The sequence below is a fragment of the Pristis pectinata genome, chromosome 7 (genome assembly GCF_009764475.1).
Source record: "Pristis pectinata isolate sPriPec2 chromosome 7, sPriPec2.1.pri, whole genome shotgun sequence".
NCBI classification, from domain to species: domain Eukaryota; kingdom Metazoa; phylum Chordata; class Chondrichthyes; order Rhinopristiformes; family Pristidae; genus Pristis; species Pristis pectinata.
Window position 1 is genome coordinate 38,808,645 of NC_067411.1, and position 26,290 is coordinate 38,834,934.

Consider the following 26,290-nt stretch of genomic DNA (forward strand, 5'->3'; position numbering starts at 1 on the left):
TTGCCTTCCAGGGGAAAGTGGACTCACTACTTCATTCTTTGATCTGGCCACGTCCTGCCCATTGTGTCTCACTCAGGATGGCGATGTAGATATCTAAGTCTCTGAGTTCCTGGGCTAAGATAGTGGAGAGATGTTCAGGTCCATTGTTGTCCATAACTGTCCTGTGGTTCCATATTGAGGAATAAAAGATGCCTTGACATGAATAGTTTTAATGTGGAGTAACCATTGCATATCAGCTACATATGGACAGCAGAGTGATATCTTGGTCCAATGACAAGAGGGTCCAAGACTACTAGAGAGCAGACTCTGCCACATGGATATTAACAGACAACGTAGGTAGATGCACGTGTAGGCACCCCCTTAGCATGTACATACAATCTCTCTCTCTCTCTCTCTCTCTCTCTCTCTCTCTCTCTCTCTCTCTCTCTCTCTCTCTCACTCTCACTCTCACTCTCACTCTCACACACACACACACACACACACACACACACACACACATTCCAGTGCCAATGCCCTTTTCCACAATCTCCCCCCACCTCCCTACCACCAACAACCTCTTCTTGACCATTCTCATCCTTGCACTTCATTGTTGCCCCCACCCTCTAACTTCCTCCCAGCCTCGCTCAGAGCCCATCTCGTACAGCCCCCTTTTCTCTCGCTCTCTCTCACCCTCACCCTTGGCCCCCTCCTTCCTTCCCTGTACAGGGCACCCCTCCCTCTCGTCTTTCCCTGGACTGCACTTGCCTTTGTAATCTCTTCCCCTCACCTCCATCCCCATGTCTTCCCTTGCTCTCCAGCCAGGCAAACATCACCCCACACCTTACATTAAACATCTGCAAAACAAGTCCCCTCCCATCCTGCCTCTGCTGTACAGCATCAAGCTCCAACAATAGAGCAGCCCATGATGGCACCATAGTAAATGTGAGCAACTTCCTCTATCTCAGTAGCCACCTCTCAGTGAAGGCATTATCTTCAGTGCACCAGTACAACTTTTGGTCATCTGAGGAAAAGTATGCTTGAAGATCAGAACCTCAAACCTTGCACAAATCCCATGGTGTACAGGTAACAGTGATCCCTACCCTTCTTCTGAGACCTGCACTACCTACAGCAGATATCTCAAAGAAGTAGAGAGAGAGCACCAATACTGTCTCCACAAAATCCTCCAAATCCATTGTTAGAATAAGAAAACCAACACTGCATCCTCTCTCAGGCCAACACCCTAGCTTTGGGGCTCCTGGACTCCTGTTCCTGCCTCTCTATTCTGAGCTCTGTCATGGCAAGAAATTACAAGATGGACAGAGCAAAAGATTTTAAGGATCTTTGAAAAACTAAAATGATCCCACTGACTCCTAGAATCTCTGGCCCGTGACCGCACAAAGTGGAGAAGGAGCGTTTGGGTTGAGATTCAGAACCTCCGGCCTGTGCACTGGGAGCACAGAGAAGCCCTGCATAAACCACAGAAGAAACCCTCCACCTCACAAACTACTCACCAGTCTACCCCGTTCACCACCTCCTGCCCCACCCCCATTGGCCTCCCCAGATCCTATAGAATTGGTGTGGAAGCAAGTCATCCTCAATCTCAAGGGACTATCTGCTGCAAAGTACCGCACAACATGAGAGAGTGTCCTCTCAAAGATGGGACTTTGTCTGCACAAGAACTGTACAGTGCCATGCATAACACTGATATCACAGACAGCTGCCTCTGCCACAGATGGAATGGTTCTGGTGTTGTCAGTTATATTCCTCTTGTTGCCTCACTCACAACCTATAGCAGGGCCATGTTTGACCGCCCTGCACTTCTGGACCCAATCAACTTGGTCAGTGGTGGTGCAGCTGAGCTCCTCTTGAGGATGGACATTGAAGTCCCCCATTCAGAGTATATTCTAAGGCCTTTGCTACTTTCAGTGCTTCTTCCAAGCACTATTTAATATGGAAGAGCATTCATTCATTAGCTGAGGAAGCACTGTATATGGTAATCAGTAGGAGGTTTCCTTGGCCATGTTTGATCTGATGCTGTGAAACATATGAGGCCTGGAGTCCACATTGAGGACTCCCAGGACTATTTTCTCTCACTGTATCACCACCTTTGGTGGTCCTGTCTCAGGATATACACCGAGCTTGTGATGTCTGGGACAGTTAGTGGAATCTATGATTCTGAAGTCAAAGGCGAGCTTATTGTCATATACACAAGTACATTGCTTTTCACTTGTAGTACCTCAATGCACTGATGTGATTGAATAATCCATATGGATGGCAAGCAAAGCAAAGTTTTTCCACTGTACCTCAGTACATGGGACATAATAAACCAATTTACCAATTTACATGTATGCACAGGTGCAATGTTAAATTTACTTGCTGCAGCATCACAGGCACATAGCATTAGAGACAGAACATTCACAAGAAAAACATAAATTAAGCATAAATTATACAAAATTATACAAGCAAGAACACAATTAAAAAATCAAAGTCCATTGTAGTGCGAAGTGGTCATAGCGTTTCTATACTGAGGAAGTGATTAGGGTTGTTCAGGTTGGTTCATGAATGGAATGGCAAAGGGAAGTAACTGTTCTTGAACCTGGTGGAATGTGACTTCAGGCTTCTGTACCTCCTGCCCGATGGTAGCTCTGTACTCTCAGTACCATTATGTTGACTTTATTTTAAATATATACTTTATTCATAGTATATACAGGAATACAGTCTGCACACATCTTTCTCTACATTCATTGAACCATCAAATCAATACAAACTCTTCCAATGTGTCAATACTACACGTTTTCTCCTTAAACAATGCACGTGAAGTGCTTGAGAGGCTGTTGCACAGGACCCAGCCCCAGTGTCCAGGGATGGCATCATGTCAGGGTGCTTAGCATTTCCTGACATATATCCTCTCAGTCCTGTGCCCTCTTTGCAAATCTTCCACAATACTTTTCTGTTGATTTTATAAAATGGAGACTAAAGTGTTACACAGCATTTATAAAATGGAGACAAAAATGTTACACAGCACTCCAAGGGCAATAGGGCATCATTATCAACATTCAATCCAAGTTTAATATAACTTCTCCACTTTTCCTTCTTTCCCGCAGTCTCCTAATGAAATCCAGTTAAATTTTTTTTTCAAAATTATACAAATTATGGAAATCTGTTTCTGGTTGCTTGAGGAAACTTAGTAATGAATTGGATTGGAAATTATTGTCAGTGTTTTGCTATATTATCTGAGCATTGAACAAAATGGAAAGCGATATTATTTGTATGTACAGCTTTAACAATGTGTGCTTTAATTAAGTGGGTTTGAGAATTTTAGGTAATACAAAATGCAATGACTGTATTAGTTAAAGAAAGACCTCAGCTGATGAGACTCCTTTCTTATCCACGTGTTCTGCAGACATTTCTTACTTGCGTTGTGTTTGACCAATGTCTTTTTAACAAGCAGTCATTTTACCAATGTGGACTCCCAGCGTTGCCTCAAAGCTGATTTATGGCTTAACCTTCAATCTATTTTACATGCTTTCTCCTGACAAATCGTGCACTTTCCTCTAGTTCTTTGACAGGGGCCTTCTACTCAGCATTGTGGTGGGAAGGGAAGTGTATTCTAAAGAAAGAACTTGTAGGTTCTGCTTAAAATTATTGGCCCCATCTCAAATTATGTTCTCACCCTTGAGTTCAGGGAGCATAGAGAAATAAAGTATAAACAAAAGCAGCAGGAGGTCATAGATCCTCTCAGGCTTGGCCAGCCATGCAGTAATACCATATCTGGATATGCACATCATCTCCACTTTACAGCTGTGTCTTTGTTTCCCTTCATTCTCTTAGTGCCCAAACATCCATTGACCTGATATACTCAACAAATGAACACCCACAGCCCGTGGAGATAATTCCAAAGTATTGCAGCCCTCAGAGTAAAGGAATTTCTTCTCACCTCTGTCAAAGTGTCATACAGCCTGGAAACAGGTCCTTTGGCCCAACTTATCCATGCTGACCAAGATGTCTATCTGAGCTTGTCCAGTGAGCATAGACCCAGCCTTAATCAATCTCCACATAGAAAAAACCCTTCATCCTAAGAATCAATAGTAAATCTGCACTGTCTCCAGTGCAAGTATATCCTTCCTTATGCAAACCTGCACCTAGTGCTCCAGGCTCAACAAAGCTCTGCACTATTGGAACAAGCTCTCCTTATTCTTGAACTCCTACTTGTAGTGAAGGTCAATACATCATTTACCTTCCTGATTGTCTGCTGCATCTATGTATTACGTTCCTGAGTTTCATGGCTCATTGCTAGATCTTGCTGACAGTAATATTTACTCATTTCTCACCAAGCTTCCTATCAAACTGATTAACCTCACAGTTTTCCACACCATACACCATCTGCGACTTTCTTAACCACTCACCTAACCTGTCCATCTCTCTTCACGGACTCTTTGCTACCTTCTCACGGCTGGGTTTCCCATCTAAATTTGTATCACCAGTGAACCTGAACACAATGCACTATCTTTTCATCTAATCAACCCTTAATATGGAGGACCCAGTACTGATCTTCGTGGCACTTCTTGAATAACTATCTTCCAACTCCTCTGTTTTCTGCCCTTTAACCTATTTGCTATTCATGCTTATATAGTATCCCACCTTTGGAGCCCTTATTTAACATAACATTTTTTGTGAGGTACCTTATCAAATGTTTTTTGAAAATTTAGAGAATACTTATCCATTGATTTCCACATTTATTTCCATATTTTTATTTATTCTCTGGAGTTTAGAAGAAAGGGAACTGATCTCATTAAAATTCTGAGAGGGTTTGAAAGGTTAGATACTAAGAGGCTGCTTCTCAAAGTTGGAGAGTCTAGAATTATGGGCATGGTCTCCAGAACAGGGATCAGCTGGCTCAAGTCTCGACCCGAAACGTCGACCATCCCTCTGGCTCCATAAAAGCTACCTGACCTGCTGAGTTCTTCCAGTAGTTTGTTTTCTTGCTCCAGATTGCAGCATCTGCAGTCTTTTATGTCTCTGATCATCCATTTTGGATTGAGACACAGAGAAATGACAAAGCTAATAGCTTCATAAACACTCAAATAATCAAGGAGTATTGGGATTGTGTAGGAGAAGGACTTGAGGACTGGCCTTGATTTCATTGAACAGTGGAGCAACTCAACCTGACTCCTGTTCCTATTTCTTATGCATTGATTTTTTAATATAGGTTTATATTGCTCAACATCTCCCTTAAGGAAGTCCTTAAGAGAAATGTTGAGCCAGGATCAGTTTAGTAGACCATGGTATTTAGTTTTATGTCACTTATGGTTGAAACTATCATTTGAGCCGAATATTTTGTTTCCAAAAATTAATGTGTAAATGAAATACTTTTAAAGGGAACCGTTTGTGGTCAGCCATGCCCAGAGGGAAGACATGGAATAAACTGCTCACAGGAATGCCAGTGTCATAATGGTGGACAATGTGACTCAGCCACGGGTCAGTGCCATTGTGGAGCTGGTTACACCGGGGAGAGGTAATGCTATTTCTCAGTGTTGTATTGTCAAGCTTTAGTGTTTTTAAATTGTGTCTACATCCACCGTCCCATCTGTTACCATTGCTGTAATAACCTTCTTGTGCTTTTAAGTCTGTTCTCTTGCCCCTTCCTCTCCCTTCTTACCCCTTCCTTGCCCTTTCCATTATTGGCAGCTGTAAACCGTCCCATCTCCCAGTCACTTTTTGAAATCTATCTCATTAATCAAACTTTTGGTCACATTGTAACACCTTGGATGACTTTTTTGGAGTGGTTGGGATTTTTTGCCATATTGAGACACAGTAGTTGTGTGTGAATGTTTTCAAGCAGTTTACATGATGGTAATATATGGAACAATTGGCCAGTTACACAGTGGATTCAGCAATTAAATTTGACGCACTGGGTTGCAGTTGGTGTCCTTCTATAATACCAACAGATGGTGGTAAATCTCTGGAATTCTCTGCCCCTGAGGGTGTTGGAGGCCAGTTCATTAGATATATTTAAGGTGAAGATGATTAATTATTTGAACAATCAAGGATTTGAGGGTTATGGGGAACTGGCACGGAAGAAGAATTGAGGACAGCATATAATCATATTGAATGGTGGGAGGAGGGGGGCTTGAGTTGAGGGGCTGAGTGGCTTATGCCTGCTCCTATTTTCTTGTATTCTTATGTTCAAAAAAATGCAGATGCTGGAAATCTGAAATAAGAATGCCAGAAATACCCTGCAGGTCAGGCAGCATCTGTGAAAAGGGAAGCAAGGTTAAAATTTCGGATCAATGACCTTCCCTCAAAACTAGGAAGCATTAGGAATCAAATTTTAAAGTTGCAGTGAAGGGGAGGAGCAGGGAGAAAGTCTGTGACAGGGCAGAGACTAAGAGACTGAATTAGATGACTGATGCTGGCTGAGGAAGGGCAGTGAAGGTTTGTTAATCATAGCGGATCTCTCTGAAGGAGATGTAAATAGAGGGAGATAGATGAAGAGTGTGAAATGAAAATAACGCTGGTAAAAGTCAGACTCAGAGGTATTTGCTGAGGAAAGAGATGTAACTATAGAAAAGAGTTACAAGCCTGATTTTGTAAATGAACTAGTGTAAAAAGTATCTTTTGTAAATTTCTTTAATTATGATAAACTTCATGATAGAACATAAGACAATGGCCCAATATTTAATGCCTCAGTAACTGTGAGTTCATTGGACATTTAGCCACCTACAGCAATAGTTTTGGTATTCGTTTATTATTGTCACTTGTACCGAGGTACAGTGAAAAACTTGTCTTGCATACTGATCGTACAGGTCAATTCATTACACAGTGCAGTTACATTGAGTTAATACAGAGTACGTTGAGGTAGTACAGGTAAAAACAATAACACTACAGAGTAAAGTGTCACAGCTACAGAGAGAGTGCAGTGCAATAAGGTGCAAAGTCACAACAAGGTAGATCGTGAGGTCAGAGACCATCTCATTGTATAAGGGAACTGTTCAATAGTCTTATCACAGTGGGGTAGAAGCTGTCCTTGAGCCTGATGGTACGTCTTGAGTTACAAATTGCCACAAAGGTTTTGCAAAATTCAAAACCTTTGTGGAAATTGTAACCAATGGCTTACCCTCAACTCCCTGTGAGTTTCAAGGAATAGCTGTATTTCCTTGTTAATCATTAATTAAACCCCACACAGAATATTAGGGCTAGTTGCTAACAGCATTAGGACTCTTCAATAAAGGAGTGTTATGATCTTGCAACGCTAATCACCCACTCCAGCCAGAGATGAGTGATTGAAATGGTGGAATCTGAACCCCAAAGGTACAAAATTGGCAGAAATTCTGAAAATATTTGTCTTCATGATCTCACTTTCTCTCCCATCTTTCTTGCCCTCTTTTTACTTTTCTCCCGGTATCTGATTTGATTTGGATTCCTTCTCTGTGCTTCATTGATTTTGTTGTCAATCCTTATGTCTCGTTGGTTAAGGATGAGTGTTGCCCCACTATCCTAGTGCCCTCAGTGAGCCATTAGCAGCTCTTGCTCACAGCAGGTTGCAAGGCAAACACTTTTTAAGTTGAAAGATGTGGAAAATAATCCTACTAACAGGGTACACATGAAATGCCTGACTGCAGTAAGATCTGGGACATCAATTTGCAGCTGAAAACATAGAGATAGAATTACATAGAGAATGTAATGAACAGGATCTTAAGTATCTACTCTTGCTGGAAAGCAATGCTCTCCTCTCACTGCCATGCATGTGCTCGGCTTATTACAGTTAATGCTTTACTCCCGCACTATTGTATCTGTACTAATGCTGTAGGGCCACTTACTAAGCTGTAGAGCATGCACTTAATGTTCTCAACTCTGCAAACGCTGGATAATTTTCCCATGGAGGGTACATGCCTAATCCTTTTAGTCCTGATTAACCGAGACACTCTTAACACAGATCTCTGTGCATCCCAGTGACTCACCCATGGCATATGCCTCTAGTGTATATTCTGCTTTTTACATCTAAGAGGTTGTAGCCAGCAGTATCATTTTTAGTGGAAATGCTTCCTGCTGTCATTTTAATGTGGGTTTAACCAGTTACAAGATTCTTCTGAAATGGGTCAATAATTCCTCAAGTCATGTGGGGACCAGGTCATACTGCTATACCAACAACTTGTATTTATAAAATGACTTTAATGTAACAGGAGCGTTAGCAAACATTTCGAAACAGAGTCACACGGGAAGATGTTAGAGCAGGTGACCAATAGCATCATTGAACAGGTAGTCTTAAGCTTTAAGGAGGGAATTCCAGAGCTTAAGGCCCAAGGAGCTGAAATTGCAGGTACCAATGGTGGAGCAAATAACGGGTCCTTGTCCCCTCTCCAGCTCTGTAGTCTGAATCAGTCTTTTTAACTTCACAGGATTTCTTGAGTGCAATGATCCTGGAGACAGAGAGGGGGCAAAGCCCCAGAGGGATTAAGAACATAAACTCCCCACATAAACTCATTTTCCAGTTCAACTCTTAGGGTATGGTGTATGGGTGGAGCAGGAGAAACCTTGAGTAAATCTCTGCTGACTTTTCCCCTTTCTATCAGAAGAAGTACAGAAAGCTTGTTTGTGATTTATGCTGGCTTCGCAAAGGAAATCAGGAGGTCTACTGCTGCCTCTCATTGTGTTAGCAGCAGGCTATTTTCCTGAATCCTTGTGGTGAGGTGGTCATTTCTCACTGTATTGTGCTTTATTGTTCTTTGCCTATTCAGCACTTGGCAAACATTTTGTTTCTTTACAGAGAGCAGATGTTGGGCAAACAGTTGGGTTCAATTAATTCCAGATGATTCTTCCAAAATTGAATTTTGGTACAAAACGGAGGAACAAAGATTGGGTTATTTAAGGGGAATAAAAACAACCTCATTTCCCGTTTCAGTGTGATATTTGTGATTGACTGTGTCAGGCATTGCTGTTTCAAATGATGTACAAGTTAAATACTACTCTACAGCATCCAAGTGTCTGTGGTTACGTTGCTGCTACTCAACCTGCTACTGGGAATGCTGTGTCAACAAACTTTCATTGATATTTACATAGTCAGCATTGGCTGTGGCTCAAAGGATATTACTCCCTCTTCTCTAGGTCAAGGATTCAACTTCGAATCCAATAATTAGTGCAAAAATTTAGTTTGTCACTTTGGTGGAATGCTGGATTGTCAGAGGTGCTGATGTTTGGACTGAGCTTTAAACTGACTACTCTTTCAAGTGGATTTAAATGACCATGTGATATTATTTTGAAGAAGAGCGGGGGTTAGTTCCTTTACCAATATTTCTCCATTGGCGTTATTCAGTGGGAGCTTACTGTGTTCAAGTTGTATACCTTGTTATCTAACTTAGAAAGATGGATACATCTTAAAGCTGTTTTATTGGCTGTAAAAGAAAACAAGATTTTCATTTCTTTATCATCTTTCACATCCTAAAGCACTTAACAACCAATGAAGTCCTTTCAAAGTGTAATAACAGTTATAATGTACAAAACACAGCACCCTATTATGTACAAAGATAGCTCCTGCAAACAACAATGTGATATTGAGCAAATAATCTGTTGCAGTAATGTTTGTTGAGGGATAAGTATTGACCAGAACTTTGGGATGAATTTCCTATTGGGATGGCTTCACGGCACCTTTTCCTCCTTCTTCTTAAGCAGATGGGCTAAATGGGTGGGTCATTTGGAAAGTGACATGGTCCTCCTGCAGTTTATGCTGGGTTTCTGTGTACACCCAAGGAATGGACAAGGTTCTCAAAACTATCCTGAACATTCCTTTCCCATTTTGAGAAGCCCTGGACATTATCTACCTTGCCAGTGATGTACGCAAGTGTGTGGGAAAGTTATACTCAAACCGTTTCCTCTATCCACCTGATATTCTCTTATCTGATGGATTCTCTAAACTGAGAATGGAGCATTTGTTCTGGGAGTCTGCTGTCAGGCTTACAAGCAATGTGGCCTGCCCAGTGTAGCTGAATGAATATAATTAAGGCCTCAGTGCTAGGGGTGTTGGCCTTGGAGATGACACTGATGTCAGTTCGCTTACCCTGCCAGTGGATTTGGAGGATCTTGCATAGACAGTGTTCATGGTAATTCTCCAGTATTCCTTGACAGAGTAGATGGGGTCTTGGTTTAATGTCCCATTCAAAAGGTGACACCTCCAACAATGGAACAGCACTGCACAAGGAGTTGTGCAACCACCATATGGAAGACATGCTGCATAGTGAGACATGGCTGATACCAAAGTGAAGCCAGAGATGGACAGGGTGAAAGAACCAAGGAAATAACAACACAGACTTTCCTCTATATTGAATGAAGGACCATTATTATCCCAGTCCACCAGGAATATCTCCCGTGCTTTCCTGCAGGATAATGAGAGGGCAAAACAGACGTCATTTCAACATTTGATCCTTTTGTACCTCCACTCATACAGTGGGTTTGGGGCTGCTGTCTAATGGATGAGATGTTAAAATGAGATCAGTTCCACCCTGTCATGGGTGGTATCTCAGGTGTGCCAGAGCCTTCTGACTTTGAGGCAAGAATCCAATCTAAGTCATGTACAACACAGGAGTCCTGAAGTTGCAAAACATGCTATCGAAACACAAGTCTTTCACTCATCTAACTTGATGTTGAGCCATGGGTAGCTTTGCTGAACCTTTTAGCAGTGTGCCATTAAAATTGATTATTCGTGAACTCTAAAATCATTCTATTTGGTAAATAGATACCATGTTATTCATTGATCATTCTTTCAGCTCCATCCAGGAAACCTCTCCCTTTGCTAATTATTGGGTGAACATTGTAGTCAAGCATGTAAACCCCAAAATGTTCAAAAACTGCACATGCTAGAAATGAAAACAAGAAAGTGCTGATCATCCTCAGCAGGCCAGACAGTTTATGTCAAGCGAGGATCAGTGTTAGTGATTCAGGTTAATGGCCTTTCAACAGAACCCGTCAACCTGAACCATTAACAATGTTTGAAGGGTTTCGGCCCAAAACGTCGACAGCACTTTTTGTGCATTGGTCCAGATACCAACATCTGCTGAATTTCTTGTTATCTTTCTACAGATGCTTACGACCCATTGAGTACACCAGCATTTACTATTTCTGTGATGCAGACTGGTTAATCTGTTGAATAAAGTGATTGTATTTTATGATTTTTATTTCTATTTTGCATTTTTATTTGTTAACACACGGAATATTTGTTTCCTTAGCCTATTTCATTTGGGATCACGACAGTGTATGAATAACAGATTGCAGAAACATACCTATCGAAAGTTTATATTTCTGCTAATGGCAAACTACAAAATCTTGTCCTTGACATGATTTTTGAATATTATGATGAAAATCTAAAGATTAAAAGGTTTACCTAAGAATAAATATCTCTGGGATACATACATTTGCAACACTATGTCCTTTTTGTTAGATTTTTCCTTTTTAGAAATACAATGAAATGCTAAAACATAAAGCACATTAATTCATTCGGAGGCAATGAGGGTATTCACAATCTATCAACCCACTTTCACCATTGTTCAAAACTGTATCCCAACAGGAAGGGGTCCTTGCACTTGCATTGATGATCCATAGTCAAGGTCACAGAACTTTTCCAGATTAATGGCGGGAATAGAGTTGGCATTGTCTAAACCAGGAGCCACAGACAAAATAAATCGCCAACAAACAAATGCGTCATTGTACTGTGATCATCCTCTCAGCTGAGTCTGGGGTGTAATTTTAGTGACAAAGTGATATGACTCTGTTGCCTGAAACTAGATTATCTATCCACAAGGATGCATGATTATCAGTTTAGATTTAAATAAAAACACAATCAGCCTATTTTTTGTTTAAAATTTGTGTTAGCTAATGTGACAAATGCAAATTCAGGGTTTTACAAAATAAAGCTTCTTGATTCTTTGATAACGATTCTTTGATAGTTTGATTTTACTTTGAATTTTCACTACAGATTCTGGCTTTTCAGCACAATGGTGTCATTTATGCTACACATAAGCCTCCTCCCATCCCTCTTCATTGCAGCCTTTCACCTTATTAACCTTATTCTCTCATATGTTTATCCAACTTCCCTTTAAATCTATTACAACCACTCCTTGTGGTAATGGATCCAACATTCACCACCCTCTGGGTAAAATGAACCTCCTAAATTCCCTAATGGATTTATTTGTGACTGTCTTATGTTAATCTCCCCTTGGTTTCAGCCCCATCCAAAAGGAAACTTCTCTGCAATTTCCCCATCAATTTTAAGACTTCTTGAAAGTCACCCCTCATTTTCCAGATCTAGATCCAAGTTCTTTTTACTGAATCCAGTTGAGTGAAGTGATCCAAGTGGACTAGTTGTGAGTGAAAAAAATCTTTGAGGAGCTTTGATCATGATATCTTGAAGTTTTGATTAGTAATTAAGAGGGAGGAGCAATCATGAGTAGAACTTCTTAATTGGTGAAGGTCTAACTTTAGATAAGCAGGAATCTAAAATAAAAATAGAAAATGCTGGAAACGCTCAGCAGATCAGGCAGCATCAGTGGAGTTAAGTTTCAGGTCTGGCCCCCTTCTTCAGAATGGGGAAAGAAAGAAAACAAGTTAGTGTTAGATAATAGAGAAGGCATTGGGGGAAGAGGATGGGTAGAGCAAAGGAAATATCTCCGATAGGGCGAGACTAGATGACCTAATGTGGCTGTTAAGGAGCACTTAAAGTCAGATTTAGCTCTGTATAACATATTGCTAATTGTAAGGCTGCGGGACATGGCCAACAGGCAAGATTATACAGAAAAAAGGGGATAAAGAAACACTGATCTAACATGATGACAAACAGTTTTGTTATAGAAAAGAAAGAGAGTTACTTGAAGTTGGAGAATTCGATATTGAGTCCAGAAGGTAGCAATGGAAGATGAGCTGTTGTTCCTCAAGTTTGTGTTGGGCCTTGTAACATTCAGGATGCCACATTAAGAAAGGTCAGAGAGGGAGCAGGAAACTAGCCAGGGTAAAACAAATACTGGCAAGTTAAACTATAATGGAGTAGTGGGTGGTGATTAAAAAAGGCAGACCTTTTTCGAATTCCTTTCAATAACCTCTTATTTGAATATAGAGGAGCGGAGCTAACGACATAATAATGTTTTTTAACCGAAGAAATAACTGTCCAGCTTTTTTTTTGAAGTTTTTGGTGTGCTTTTGTTTTTTTTTAATTTTGGGGTTCTCTTTTCATATAATTAAATTTCTTTTCCAATTCTTTTGTATCATGTTCACTTAGTAAGAGATTGGGAGGTTCAGATTTTATATTTTACTCCCTCTGAGTGTATATGTCAACTGTTATTATTGTTATCCTGATCTCTTCGCACCATGTGTATAATCACTATTGTTATGTATATTAATTTGAAATTTAATTTGAAATTTAATAAAAAGATTGGAAAAAAAGGAGCTGTTTCAGGGACAGGGTGGATATATTCACATTTGAGGGAAAGCCAGAGCTCCAAGGATGAGAAAGGAGATGGAAAACATGATGACACAAAAGATGGTGCATAGTGCAAAGCACAGGAATTATTCAGGTGAGAACTAACCTGAATATTATAAGCTGAAAGGGAGAGCAAAAAGGAAAATAAAACAAGCAAAAAAAAAAGAAATGTAAGAACAGAATGGCAATTGCCATAAAAAGAAATCCAAAAGTCTTCAATAGGCAGGTGGGTAGTAAGAGAAGAAATAGTGCCAATAGGGGGCAGGAGAGTGAAGTGTGCACAGATGCAAAAAGCATGGCTCTTATACTTGGCGACTCTTTTATCAAGGAAGAAAATGCTGCCAAACTCTCAGTGGATGAGGAGGTAGTAGAGATAATGAATGGAATGAAAATTGATAGAGTAGGTACTGTATACGTAAGCTGGCACTGCTCGAAAGGCAATGCTCTGATATAAAAGAGAAATCTGGTCTGAACAGCATGCTTCCTCACTTGAATTAGATGGGGCTGGGGGTTGCAGAAGGGCTCACTGCAACTTCCGCTTCCCTTAGATGCAAGGGAGGTGCTGGAGGATTGGAAAATGCAACACCTGCTTTCAAATAGGATAGGATAAGAAGGTGTACCCAGGCTCGTCAGCTTAATCTTGATGGCAAAGATGATAATCAGTGAAGAAAAATAGGGAAAAAAATTGAGCTAGTAAAAGAAAGCATTGATTTATTAAAGGCAAATCATGTTTAACCAACCTGACTGAATCTTTAATGTTGATGAAAGGATATTGTTCATATAGATGGCATTTGACATAGTCCCAAAAAACTGAACAAATCGAGATCCATGAATAAATGGGTCAGTGCAAGCATGGATAAGAAATTAGCTTAAGACCACGGAGAGGGTTAGGGTAGAGGGTTTTTTATGGACTGAAGAACTGCAGGAAACTTTTCTCCACATCAGAGGTGGATAAAATTAGAGGACATAGGTTTAGGGTAAGGGGGAAAAGATGTAGAAAAGATATGAGGGGGACCTTCTTCACCCAGAGAATGGTAAGAATGTGGAATGCACTGACTTGTGAGAGTGATTGAAGCTGGGTCATTGACAGCATTTAAGCAGTGTTGAGATGAGCACTTGAATTGCCTAGGCATAGAAGGTTATGGACCAAGTGCTGGGAGTTGTTATTCATCCCAAAAGATGGCCAATTTGGCATGGCCGAGTTGGGCCAATTGGCCTGTTTCTTTGCTGTACAATTCTATGACTCTGACTCAAGCAGTGGGTTTGGGGATAAGCAAGAGTGTTCCTTGGGGCAAATGGAGGGACCACTTTTTTTAATGCATAATGATCAATTAGATGTCGGTGGGATTTCAAAATTTGTAAATATAAAACTTGAAGGTGTGTTCCATAGTGGCAGGGATAGTTAGAGGCTGCAAGGGGACATGTGGGGGCTGCCAGAATGGGCAAGTAAGTGGCAGATGACAATTAGTACAAAGTATGAAGTAATACGACACATTTTGCACTCACGTACAATTGGCAGAAAGAAAGGGGAGAGACAGCATAGACCAAACGTCGCAGTTTTAAAGGGTGTGCAGCCATGGGCAATATTGAACTATTTTTCATTAGCATTATGAAGAGAGTAAATAAACTCATCAAAAGTTTGAAATATTCCTAAACCCACTCCTAAATATTCCTAAGAATATTTTCCTGTACCAGAAAATATTCTGGTCATCTGATAAAAAAAAATCAAAACAAAACACTGCAGATTCTGGAAGTCTGAAATGAAGTAAACAGAAAATGCTAGAAATACTCAGAAGGTCAGGCAGCATCTGTGGAAAGAGAAGCAATGTTTCAGGTCAAAGACCCTCTGTTTCTCTTTACATGGATGATGCCTGATCTGCTGAGTGTTTTCAGCAATTTCTGTTTCTAGTTGTGTCGCAGACCACCAGTTTAATGACTGGTCTTTAATTTTCTCCTTCACCTCTCCACTCCTGATGATATTTGGTGATTGTTCCCTAGATGTTTGCTTAGAATTCTAACCCAAGTTGCCATTCTAAGTGAGCCTAACAATGTCTTCACAATTGTGCCTTCTCCAGTAGGAAAAGAAATTGGTGACAACCCTTCTGCTGAAGCCTTGGGACTCCTCGAGATACAGCACAGGAGTAAGTCCTGTGGGCTACAGAGTCCCCACCAACCATTGAGCACCCACTTGCATCAATCCCATTTTTTGTTTTATTCTCCCCACCTTCTTATTAATTCCCACTAGATTTTACCACAGACTAGGAGCAACTTAGAGTGGCCAATTAACCTACCAACCCACACATCTTTGGAATGTGGGAGGAAAGCGGAGCACCTGGAGGAAACCCACATGGTCACAGGGAGAATGTGCAAACTCCACACGACCAGCACCCAAGGTCAGGATCGAACCTGGGGTCTCTGGTGCTGAGGCAGCAGTTCTACTAGCTGCGTCACCGTGCCGTCAAGTGTTTAGGAACAGAGGGGTCTGCATTAATCTTCATAAGTGGCAGGACATGTTGCGAGAGCAGTTTGTAAAGCATATGGAATCCTGGACTTCATGAATACAGGTAAAGAATATGAAGGCAGGGAGATAATTTTGAATCTTTATAAAATATTGATTAGCCCATGTGGAGTTATGCTTCCAATTTTGGTTACAACACTTCAGAAAGCAGGCAGAGGTTGCAGGAAAGATGTGCTGGAGTGGGGACGAAGGGTTTCATTTACAAAGTTGGACGAGTAAAGCTGAGCCTCCTCTTCCTGTGTGAAGAAGGAAGAGAGAGATTTGTTCCAAGTGTAGAAGTTCATGACTATTTTAGACAGGGTAAACAGAGAGAAGCTGTACCCATTGGAACGGTAGTATCTAACCTGAGGAGGAGCAACCCCTTCTGAGGGCCTCAAAGGTTATAGGAGGGTCCATTAGGCTTTAATAATATTAAGGAAATGTTAAAATTTTCACAAAGAAAGTAAGAATAAATAAAAAGTAGGGCTTGCATGCAAGCAGATGGACCATGGGGCTTCAGCAGTGTTCTGAAGTTTCTCCACCTTCCTCTGCTATCAGATTCCATCATCTTCAGCCCTTTGTCACCTCTACCTATCACCTCCCAGCTTCTGTCGCTATTTCCACTCTCTCCTCCTCCATCTGCCTATCACCCCTCCTCACTTGGATCCACCTATCACTTGCCAGCTCTTGCTCCACCCCTTCCCCTTTTTATAGTCTACTTCCCCTCTGTCTTTCAGTCCAGATGAAGGGTCTCGACCTGAAATGTCGACTGCCCACTTCCCTCCACTGATGTTGCCTGTCCCGCTGAGTTCCTCCGGCATCTTGCTGTTTGCTCCAGATTCTAACATCTGCAGACTCTTGTGTCTCCAGTGTCTGCAGGACAGACCCAGCTCCTTAAAAGGTGTTTGTGGGGCTGGGTATATTATTACTGAATGGCGGCCTTCATTCAAAGAAGTTGGGAACTGTTGCACTAATGGATGGTTCATAGACCAGGGAACACAGAGGCAAAAGATGAAGTGAGGGTTGTGAGGAAAAAATTTTTATGCAGTGAGTGGTTATGATCTGGAACTCACTGTTGGTAGGGGCAGTGGAAAGGGAGTCAATCTGGGCTTTCAATGGGGAATTGGATAGCCGTTGAAGGAAACTAATGTGCAGGGCCACAAGGAGAGATTAGGAACTGCCTAGACTACTCTACAAAGGAGTTGACATTGCCTCAATGGATCAATGGCTCTTTCTGTGCCGTATGGAAAGAAAAACAGAGTGTTAAGCCCATGCTGCTTCTTATAACCTTTTGGATAATTTAATCAAATCATTCAGAAAAGCTGGATATTTTTGGTGAAAAAAATTACTTTCAAAGCTGCCGATTGTTCTAGCTTTAACTCGGACTTACTAGATTGAGTTCCTTGACACTAGTCAATGTCTTCTCACCAAGAGGAGGTCTAACTGAGTAAATCGATGAATCCTTACCTCATGTGAATGATGTTGAGTTGCATTGGATATTGGCTAGCCATCATGTACATGGAGCTATCTAAGGAATTATGTCCATATTAATTATTTGTGATTGTTTCCATGTAATTTAAGCCACGTCTCTATTTGCTACATTACTGTATTCTGAGTGTACTTCATTGGTTGTAGAACGGCATGGGAATCCAGAGGTCGTGAAAGGCAATAAAGATATGCAGGCTATCTTTCAAACAGCAGCAAACAAACTGCTGGAGGAACTCATCATGTCAGGGCAGCATTGGTTGAAGCAGAGGGATAGTAGACACTTTGACAAGTGCTGCCTGACCTGCTGACTTCCTCCAGCAATTTGTTTTTTGCTCCAGATTATAACATCTGCAGTCACTTGTGTCTCATTATAGCTTGTGGTTTTAATGCAAATCCTATCATGGCAGGAGTGGAAGTAAAGTTCAGTCGTCTGAATAATCAAGTGAATCAACAACACTGCCATAGACTTCAGTTTATTAACTCTGGGCTAGCAGAGCTCCTGCCTCACAGCTCTAGCATTTGGGGTTCAATCCTGAGCTCTAGTGCTGTCTGTGTGGGGTTTGAAGGCTCTCTTTGTGATCAAGTGGGTTTCCTCTGGGTGCAGATGAAGGGTCTTGACCCAAAACATCGACTGTCCATTTCCCTCTACAATGCTGCCTGACCCGTTGAGTTCCTCCAGCAGTTTGTTTTTTTTCCCTTCTCGTGCTCTGATTTCCTCCCACATCCCAAACTCACATGTGTTGGTGAATTAATTGGCCACTCTAAATTGACCCTACTGTGTAAGTGAGTGGTAGAATCTGGGGAGAGTTGGTGGGAATGTCGGGGGAATAAAATAGAACAGGTGTAGGATAAGTCTAAAGAGGGTGTTTAACGGTCGCAGGATTTCCACACTGTATGAATCTGACTCTAACATCAGTTGTGGGGTTCAAGTTCAAGTTTGTTGTTGTCATAGGCATACTTACACAGGGTATAAATGCCATGAAAATTAGCTTTTTGCAACAACAGCACAGTACATTACAAGAGGACAAACATAGGTTAACATAAATTAACATAACTTTTCCTAACTTACACATTTGCAAAATAAACAACAGATTAAACAACAACACAACTGCAAGTTGAGAGAGAGAAAAAATAATACAGTCCGAGGTAGTGTTAGGGTTTTTCAGGTCAGTTCAAGAAGCTGATGGCAGTGGGGAAGAAGCTGTTGTTGAACCTTGAGGTGTGGGTCTTCAGGCTCCTGTACCTCCTGCCTGATGGAAGCATCGAGAAGAGGGCATGGCCCAGATAGTGGGGGTCCCTGATGATGAATGCTGCCTTCCTGAGATATTGTTTAAAATGAACACACTTGTGTTTAAGACTTTCATGTAATTTTTTGGGGATTTTGTTTTTGCAAGATGTCAAGATCAATGCTCCTTTGGTACTTATGGTAAAAACTGCACTGAACAATGCAGCTGCTTAAATGGGGGCGAGTGTTATCACATCAGTGGAGCGTGCCTGTGTGAGCCAGGATTCACAGGGGATTCCTGCCAGATCCGCATGTGCCCTGACAACATCTACGGGATGAAATGTGACAAGCACTGCCCCTGCCACTCACAAACCACGCTCAGGTAAGCCTAAAGCTAAATGTATGAAAATGCTACTTGCAAATTTTTAGTAAATATATTCCCTTTCTTAATCCTGGGGTAGGAATTTGTTGTTGATCACTTGTACTAAACACAGGTGACCGCGCGTTGCAGCAATTCAGGTTACAGAAATTCACTCTTATGGAATTCACAAATCACTACCAAAAAATCTCAGATACAGAATAAAAACTTGTTTTTGCAGAATTTGTGTGGAAAAATCCAAATTTTATTTTTTTTCTCGATGCACGTGCAGATGATGTGGCTTTGCGTGATGGAAACTCATGATACGAACTGTTTTCTAGGAACACAACCTCCCTGTAAAGCAGGGTAACATGTATAGCAATGTTTGTACCCACATTACACGTTGCTTCCAAAAGTTATCAACCTCAATCCAGCTGAATGTTACAAGAGCAGTTCAATGCCACAGACTTGATTATGAGAAGCCCAAGCTTTGCTGAACAAGTTAAACAGAAAGTCAGGACTGGAAAGTAAATATGACAATGTCATGTCCCTTGCTGGGAAAAGAAAACATAAGTTTTTGTTTATTCCTGTGTCCATCTCCTAACAGGGCTCAAAGTTTGTCTTTGGTCACTTGTGCTAAATGTGCAGTGTAGCAGCAACTGCACTGTCTCCAAAATTTGGTCTGATTAAAGTCATGGGGACCAACTCTTGGAAGTAGAATATAACATGTAGCCCCATTTAATGCAAGCAATCAACAACAATTGTGTGTAATCTGATGTGGCATATAAATAAATGGAAACTGTTATAAACATTGAGTGACAGCAAAAGTCAAACTCTAAAAGCATTCTTTTTACCTTTGAAAAAAATGAAAATTGAAGTCTTCTTTCCCTTTCTGTTTGTTCTGGTATTCTAATCTGTTTGCCGTAGCAAAGAGTGACGTTGCCTCAAAATGAGGCAGTGATTCAGTGTTCATTATTGTGCTGTACAAGGTGCAAGCTAATTCAGTTGATTTTTTTTTTGTATTTTTGCTGTGGTTCATAGGGCCACTGAATAAGCCATTCACAAGCCAACCACAGTTCCCTATCATGTCTTGCTTTGTAAAAATAATTTTCCAACACACCAATGGACCAGTTGGCCCAGACCGGTACTTGAATCTCTCCTAATACCTCACCAACCCATATCGTAGACAGACTTTGCATTCTCACCCTAAGTGCTGCTTAGTTGCATCTTGTGGAAACATTCATCAACTTACTCATTGCCAGATACTTTAGAAATGTATAACAGTTTGCTTTCTTTGCTGCGTAATTATTTGTTGTTAGAAGGAATGTACATGTCTTTATATTTGTAAATCTTTTTAAAACTCATGACTCCAACTCAGTAATCACCAGCTCCTGTTGTTTCTTTCTGTCTCTCATGGATTATCTGGTTATTTCTACCTCTATTGCTTGTTTCTTTTTCTATCAGCTCTCTCTCTCTCACTCTTTATTTTTTATTTATATTTATATGTTATATTTATATAAAAAGTAAAATTCATGCTGTAATCAAAAAACTGCAGATGCTACAAATCTGAAACAAAAACCGAAAATGGTAGAAACACTCTGCAGATCAGGCAGCATGAAGGTTCAGAACAAGGGACCATTGATGTGAAAGGTTAACTCTTTAACTCTACTTCCCTTTCTACAGATGACCTGCTGTTTCCATCATTTTCTGTTTCACACACTCTCTCCCTCTCTCTCTCTCACACACGCACACACACACACACACACACACACGCTCACTCTCTCACGTTTTCTCTCTGTGTCTGTCTCTATTTAATCATTCTCTGCCTCTTATTAGCCCTCTCTTACTGCTTGTATATATATTTGTCTCTCACAATCTGTCTCTTACTATTTGTCTCTGTTGCTATACCATTCCTTTCTCTGTGTGTCTCTCTCACTGTTTGTGCTTCTGTGACTCTCTCTCTCTCTCTCTCTAACACTTTCCCTGCATTTCTCTCTGTCTATTTCTCACTCTTGTACAATATAGGATATATCCTAAACATATATGCATTTATTTATTCTGAAATGATCCAGCAAATGAGTGTGCATGGCCACCTCACACATTTTTCTCGGTTCAAAATAATGGATATTTTATTCAACTTGATGAAATCGGTACTAGGATCTGAGCTTCACTGAGGCTGTGAGTAATGTAATTTATCAAGCAGGACAATGCCTGTGACTCTGAAAGCTCCTGGAGCTGGTCAGATCAATCCTAACCAACTTCAAAGCCTTTTTCTCCCTCTCAGTGAAACACATTGTTAAAAGGAACAATAAAACACAAGGCATCTATCCCACAAGTAAAGACTGAAATGTTTCTGAATGTACTTGGGACCTGTCAGTATCATCTAACAATAGAGCAACCTTTATAGAACTGTGTCAGAAATGTAAATTGAGATCTGTCAAATTCCCTTAGTGATATCAGGCCTATTTATGCCTATTGAATCACACATCCTAGGCATTGATTTGGCACAAGACCCAGAATGTGATGAGCATTCCAGGTAATATGCCCACCCTTACTGGATGATGCGCTTATTTATGAAGATTAAAACAGCTGTCTCATCGGCCTTGAAAATGACAGGTGTTTCAGGTGGGAACAGCTGGCCGTTGAACAGGTATCACGACCTACGAGAATCATGACCTCCCTGGGGCAGTTGCTGTCTTCTCCAATTACAGTCTTGCTGATGGGTTCCTGAACAACTGCAGTCAATTTAATTGGTTTTACAGTCCCAACAGCAGAGCACTTTAAGCTTACTTAGTGGGCAGGCACAGTAGTGTAGCGGTTAGCATAACGTTTTACAGCGCCAGTGACCCAGGTTCAATTCCGGCTGCTGTCTGTAAGGACGTTCTCCCCGTGTCTGCCTGGGTTTCCTCTGGGTGCTCCAGTTTCCTCCCACATTCCAAGGACGTATGGGTTAGGAAGTTGTGGGCATGCTATGTTGGCACCAGAACCGTGGCAACACTTGCGGGCTGCCTCCAGAACACTACGCAAAAGATGCATTTCACTGTGTGTTTCGATGTACATGTGACTAATAAAGAAATCTTATCAAGCCCCATTCCAAAGACCTATGGAGAAAAATCCAGGCTGTCTCTGCAGTGAATTACTGAGGGTATGCTACACTGTCAGAGGTGGCATACATCAGAAGAGATTTTTAACTGTGGTCTTATCTGGTGTCCCAGGTGATTCCATGCAAGTAAGGAAAGGAGAATTTCTCCTCGTATTGTGGCAATATTTATTTTTCATCACCAAAAAGATGGATTATCTGGTTGTTGCAGAACATCGAACAGTACAGCACAGGAACAGGCCTTTCGGCCCACAATGTCTGTTTTCAATTGCCGATTGTGGGAGCTTGCTGTGTGTTAGTTGGTTATGATGTTTCTACAATACAACAAGGGACATACTTCAGAAAGTACCCCGTAGACTGTGAAGAGTTTTGGGCTGTTTTGATAGGTGTTGTGAAAATGCAAATCTTTTACAGAGATAGAGCCTCAGCTTAGACCTGCTAAATCTGCGGAAGAGCTGATACTCTTCCACAAAGTTAACATGTGTAAGCTGAGGCTCTATCTCTGTAAATGTTCCCTGGGCCTTTGTATCTCAAGTCTAACTGAATGATGGCCCTTATGGGTAGGAATTAAGCCAACAATCACTCCCACTGAGATTAGCGTCTTGCTAAAAGAGCTCAAAGCACCATTGCTGGAACCGGTTTTGGAAAGGAAATAAAATAATCATTCCCTTTCTATTAAAATGGTTACTCAAGCAGAGGATTACAGGCAACAGAAAGTAGAGTTAGTGTTTCAGGTATAACAGTTGTGCACATGAGACTATTGCTATATTACAAGAGACTGAAAGCCCTTTTATCCTTCCTCACCAGCTGTCACCCCATGTCTGGCGAATGTACTTGCAAACCTGGATGGTCTGGCCTCTTCTGCAATGAGACATGTGCCCCTGGATTTTATGGTATATCTTGTCGTCAAATCTGCAGCTGCCAAAATGGAGCAGACTGCGATAGCGAAACTGGCAAGTGCATCTGTGCACCAGGATATAAGGTAACAAGAGTTGTCTGCTCTGCACAAAAATAGTCTGGAGTTCTTTATTTTCTTTTCTCTTTAAATGAGTTATGAACATTTGTTGATCATTTGACTGTTCAGTTTCTGTTGCTCTCTCCAGTAACTGCCATCTCTGTCCAAGCTTTGTTAATCCTTACAAAAGTGGGCTGCGAAGTTTCTCGCTTTTGCCGCCTATGTTAGTCCACAGTTAAGTGTACAGAAGCAGGGCACTTGACTCTGTGTTAATGCTCCACACGAGTCATCTTTCCCCTTCATCCTATCAGTATATCCTCCCATTCCTTTTTCCATTCGTTTAAACAGCTTCCCCCTAAGTGCATCTTTGCTATTCTTCTCAACTGCCCCCTGAGAGAGTGAATTTTACATTCTCACCACTCTCTGAAGAAGTAAGGCTTTTCTCAATCCCCCTTTGGAGTTATCAATTACTGTCTTGTATTGAAGGCCCCAAGTTCTGGTATGGCATCTGTGGAATTTCCCTTCTTTTCAAAGCTTCATAATTTAAAAAAAAATGTTCAGTCATCCTTTAGCCTTCCTTTTCTAGAGGAAGAAACTCTAATTTTTTTTCTTGTCTCTTCGAGAGTATTCTTCACAGAAAAAAAAGGAGTGATTTTAAGCAATTACAGTTCCTCCCCAGGTTACAGCAGGGTTCCGTTCCTGTGAACTGTTTGTAGCCTGAACAGTTCGCAAGTCGGAAATGCGGCTGTGAATGAAGTTTCTCCACGGCAGAAGATGCTGCAGCCTCACAGCAGTCGGCAAATCCATCCCGCCAGTCTCCCAAACACTCGTTTGTATGTACGGGCTGGATATGTCAGGCGTTCATAACCTGGGGAGTACCCGTATTATCTCTAGCCATGCTAGCTGTTAATATTTAATTCCAAGATATTTGCAATTTTCTTTTCACATTTTTTAAAAGCTCTTAAATCTTGTTCTGTGTCACTTGTTTGACAGGGATCTGATTGCTCGATTCCTTGTCCAGCTGGTACCAATGGAGTTAACTGTTCCTCTACCTGTGACTGTAAAAATGAAGCGGTCTGCTCACCAGTAGATGGTTCCTGCACTTGTAAAGCAGGTAGGTAAGGGAAGGCATGGAGGTGGGTGGGTTGAGTGGATGGCTCGATAACATATGATGCTGAAATGTCTTCTCCACTCAAAGCATTCTGATTGAATAGTCATTCTTGTAATCTCCAGCTTACTGCTCTAAACAATCACTTACTTGGGTGCTTTAATATGGGATGCTTTTAATACTGTATTATTTGCTTAGTAAAATGTTCCAAGACACATTGGTGCAGCTAGTAGAACTGCTGACTCACAGCGCCAGCAGCTTAGGTTCACTCCTCACCTCTGATGTGGTCTGTGCGGAGTCGGCACGCTTTTTGATTGTGTTCGCTCCTGGTGCTCCGGTTTTCTCCCACGTCCTAAATTCACATGGGTTGGTGAATTAATTGGCTATTGTAAATTGCTCCTAGTGTGTAAGTGAGTGATAGAATCTGGGCAGAATTGATGGGAATACGTGGAGAATGATTAATGTAACTGTAACCAAGCCATGTAAAATATTAGCAGAGGTGACCAAAAACTTGATCAAAGAAGGATGTTTTTGGAATTTTTAAAAAAAGGAGAGAATGGGGAGGGATACCAGATCTCGGGTCCAGGCAACTGTCAGTGATTGAGCAATTAAAATCAAGGATGTGCAAAAGACCAGAAATGGAGAATCACAGAAATCTTGGAATGTTTAGAAAGGAAGACTTGCATTTCTATAACACCTTTCATGGTTTCAGTACATCTAAAAATTGCTTACAGTCAATTAAGAACTGGCAAAATTTGGTAATGCCCTGCTAATATTTTGGACATATTGATTGAGGAATGAATATGGGCCAGGATATCTGAGATAGCTTGCCTATTCTTTGAAATGGTGCCTTGGGATATTTTACATCCACCTACAAGAATAGGCAGGGCCTGAGTTTCATTGTCAACTTCAAAAGCTCTTGTCTTTACCAGTGCTGTATTCATTCGGTAGTGAACTGGAGTGTCAGCCTGTATTATTTGGTCAAATCACTGGAGTTGGAGTTGACCTTCAACTCCAGGACCTTCAGACTCAGGGTTAACCTACTGGCTAGAGGTGACTAAAGCTGAAGTAGATTATTGAGACAGAGAGGATAAGAAGGGATTTGGAGGATGATGGCAATTTGAAAACTGGGTCCAGAATCCAAAGTTGGTCCTTTGAGCACAGAAATTAATTTAAACATGCAAATTCATTGATGCTTGCACACTTGTGCAAAGGAGTTGAACTGTGTATAGCGTTAGTTGGATGCTGTGTATAGTGCTAATGCCCAAACCAAAATCACAAAATTGAGATATTCTGGCTTTAACAAACAGTTATTGCAGTTTATGGTAGTGAAGTTGCTCAACCTATTGTAACTGTACTGCAGCTCTATTCAGCTGAACCTCATTAATTGAACTGCCATATGCAGATGATGCTTGCATTTGTGCATCCTTGGAGACTGAGCTGCAAGTCATTGTTGATTCATATTGGAAGGACATGGAGATCTGACATGACAAATGGAAAGAGCACCCCACCTCACAAATTACCCACCTGCTTGGGCCCCCCCATTTGAAGAGTCTGCAGCTTCCATGCTGGCCCTATCAGCCTCCTTAGAGCCCATAGAACTGGAGTGAATCCCGAGGGACTGCCTAAGAAAGGAAGAAAGATTGTGTATTAATCCCTCCAAGAGCATTGACACCATAACCTGTCTGTTGCTCAGAGGGCACCAGCTTTCTCGACAGGAAGCTGCCACACCTTTTGATCGTGGGTCAACGTAGTCTCTTTAGCATTGTGAGGGGTGGGGTGAGAGAGAAAATGCAGGTAACGATGCTTGGGTCTCTGTGGGTCACCCCTCTGAAGCCTCCACTGGAACACTCTACTCTGGAATGAGGCTGATTGTATCCCACGGTTACAGGTGGCCCCTGCCCCTGTGATTGGGTCCTCGTATCGAGGAGTGCGTACACTGCACTGCTTTACCAGGAGCCTGTATGTCTGCAGAGGGCATGAGCATCAAATTTAAAAGATTAAAAATCACAGGAGGTGTGTTTCTTTACATGTTTGGAACTCTATCACTGGGGGAGTAAGGATGCCACTTTATAAACGCATCGTTCATTACCTAACGTTACATACTGCTCCTTTTGT

At 41.4% G+C, this 26,290-nt stretch overlaps 1 protein-coding gene across 1 annotated transcript in view; it reads left to right on the forward strand.

Moving 5' to 3' along the window:
- The window catches only part of megf10 (multiple EGF-like-domains 10), a 162,562-nt gene that overhangs the window by 91,726 nt on the left and 44,546 nt on the right, over positions 1-26,290 (forward strand). Inside the window, exons 8-11 of the mRNA XM_052020066.1 lie at positions 5,358-5,494; positions 18,821-19,033; positions 22,917-23,091; positions 24,058-24,178. Coding sequence (XP_051876026.1) covers positions 5,358-5,494; positions 18,821-19,033; positions 22,917-23,091; positions 24,058-24,178 — 646 coding nt within the window. The remainder of the gene's footprint in view (positions 1-5,357; positions 5,495-18,820; positions 19,034-22,916; positions 23,092-24,057; positions 24,179-26,290) is intronic.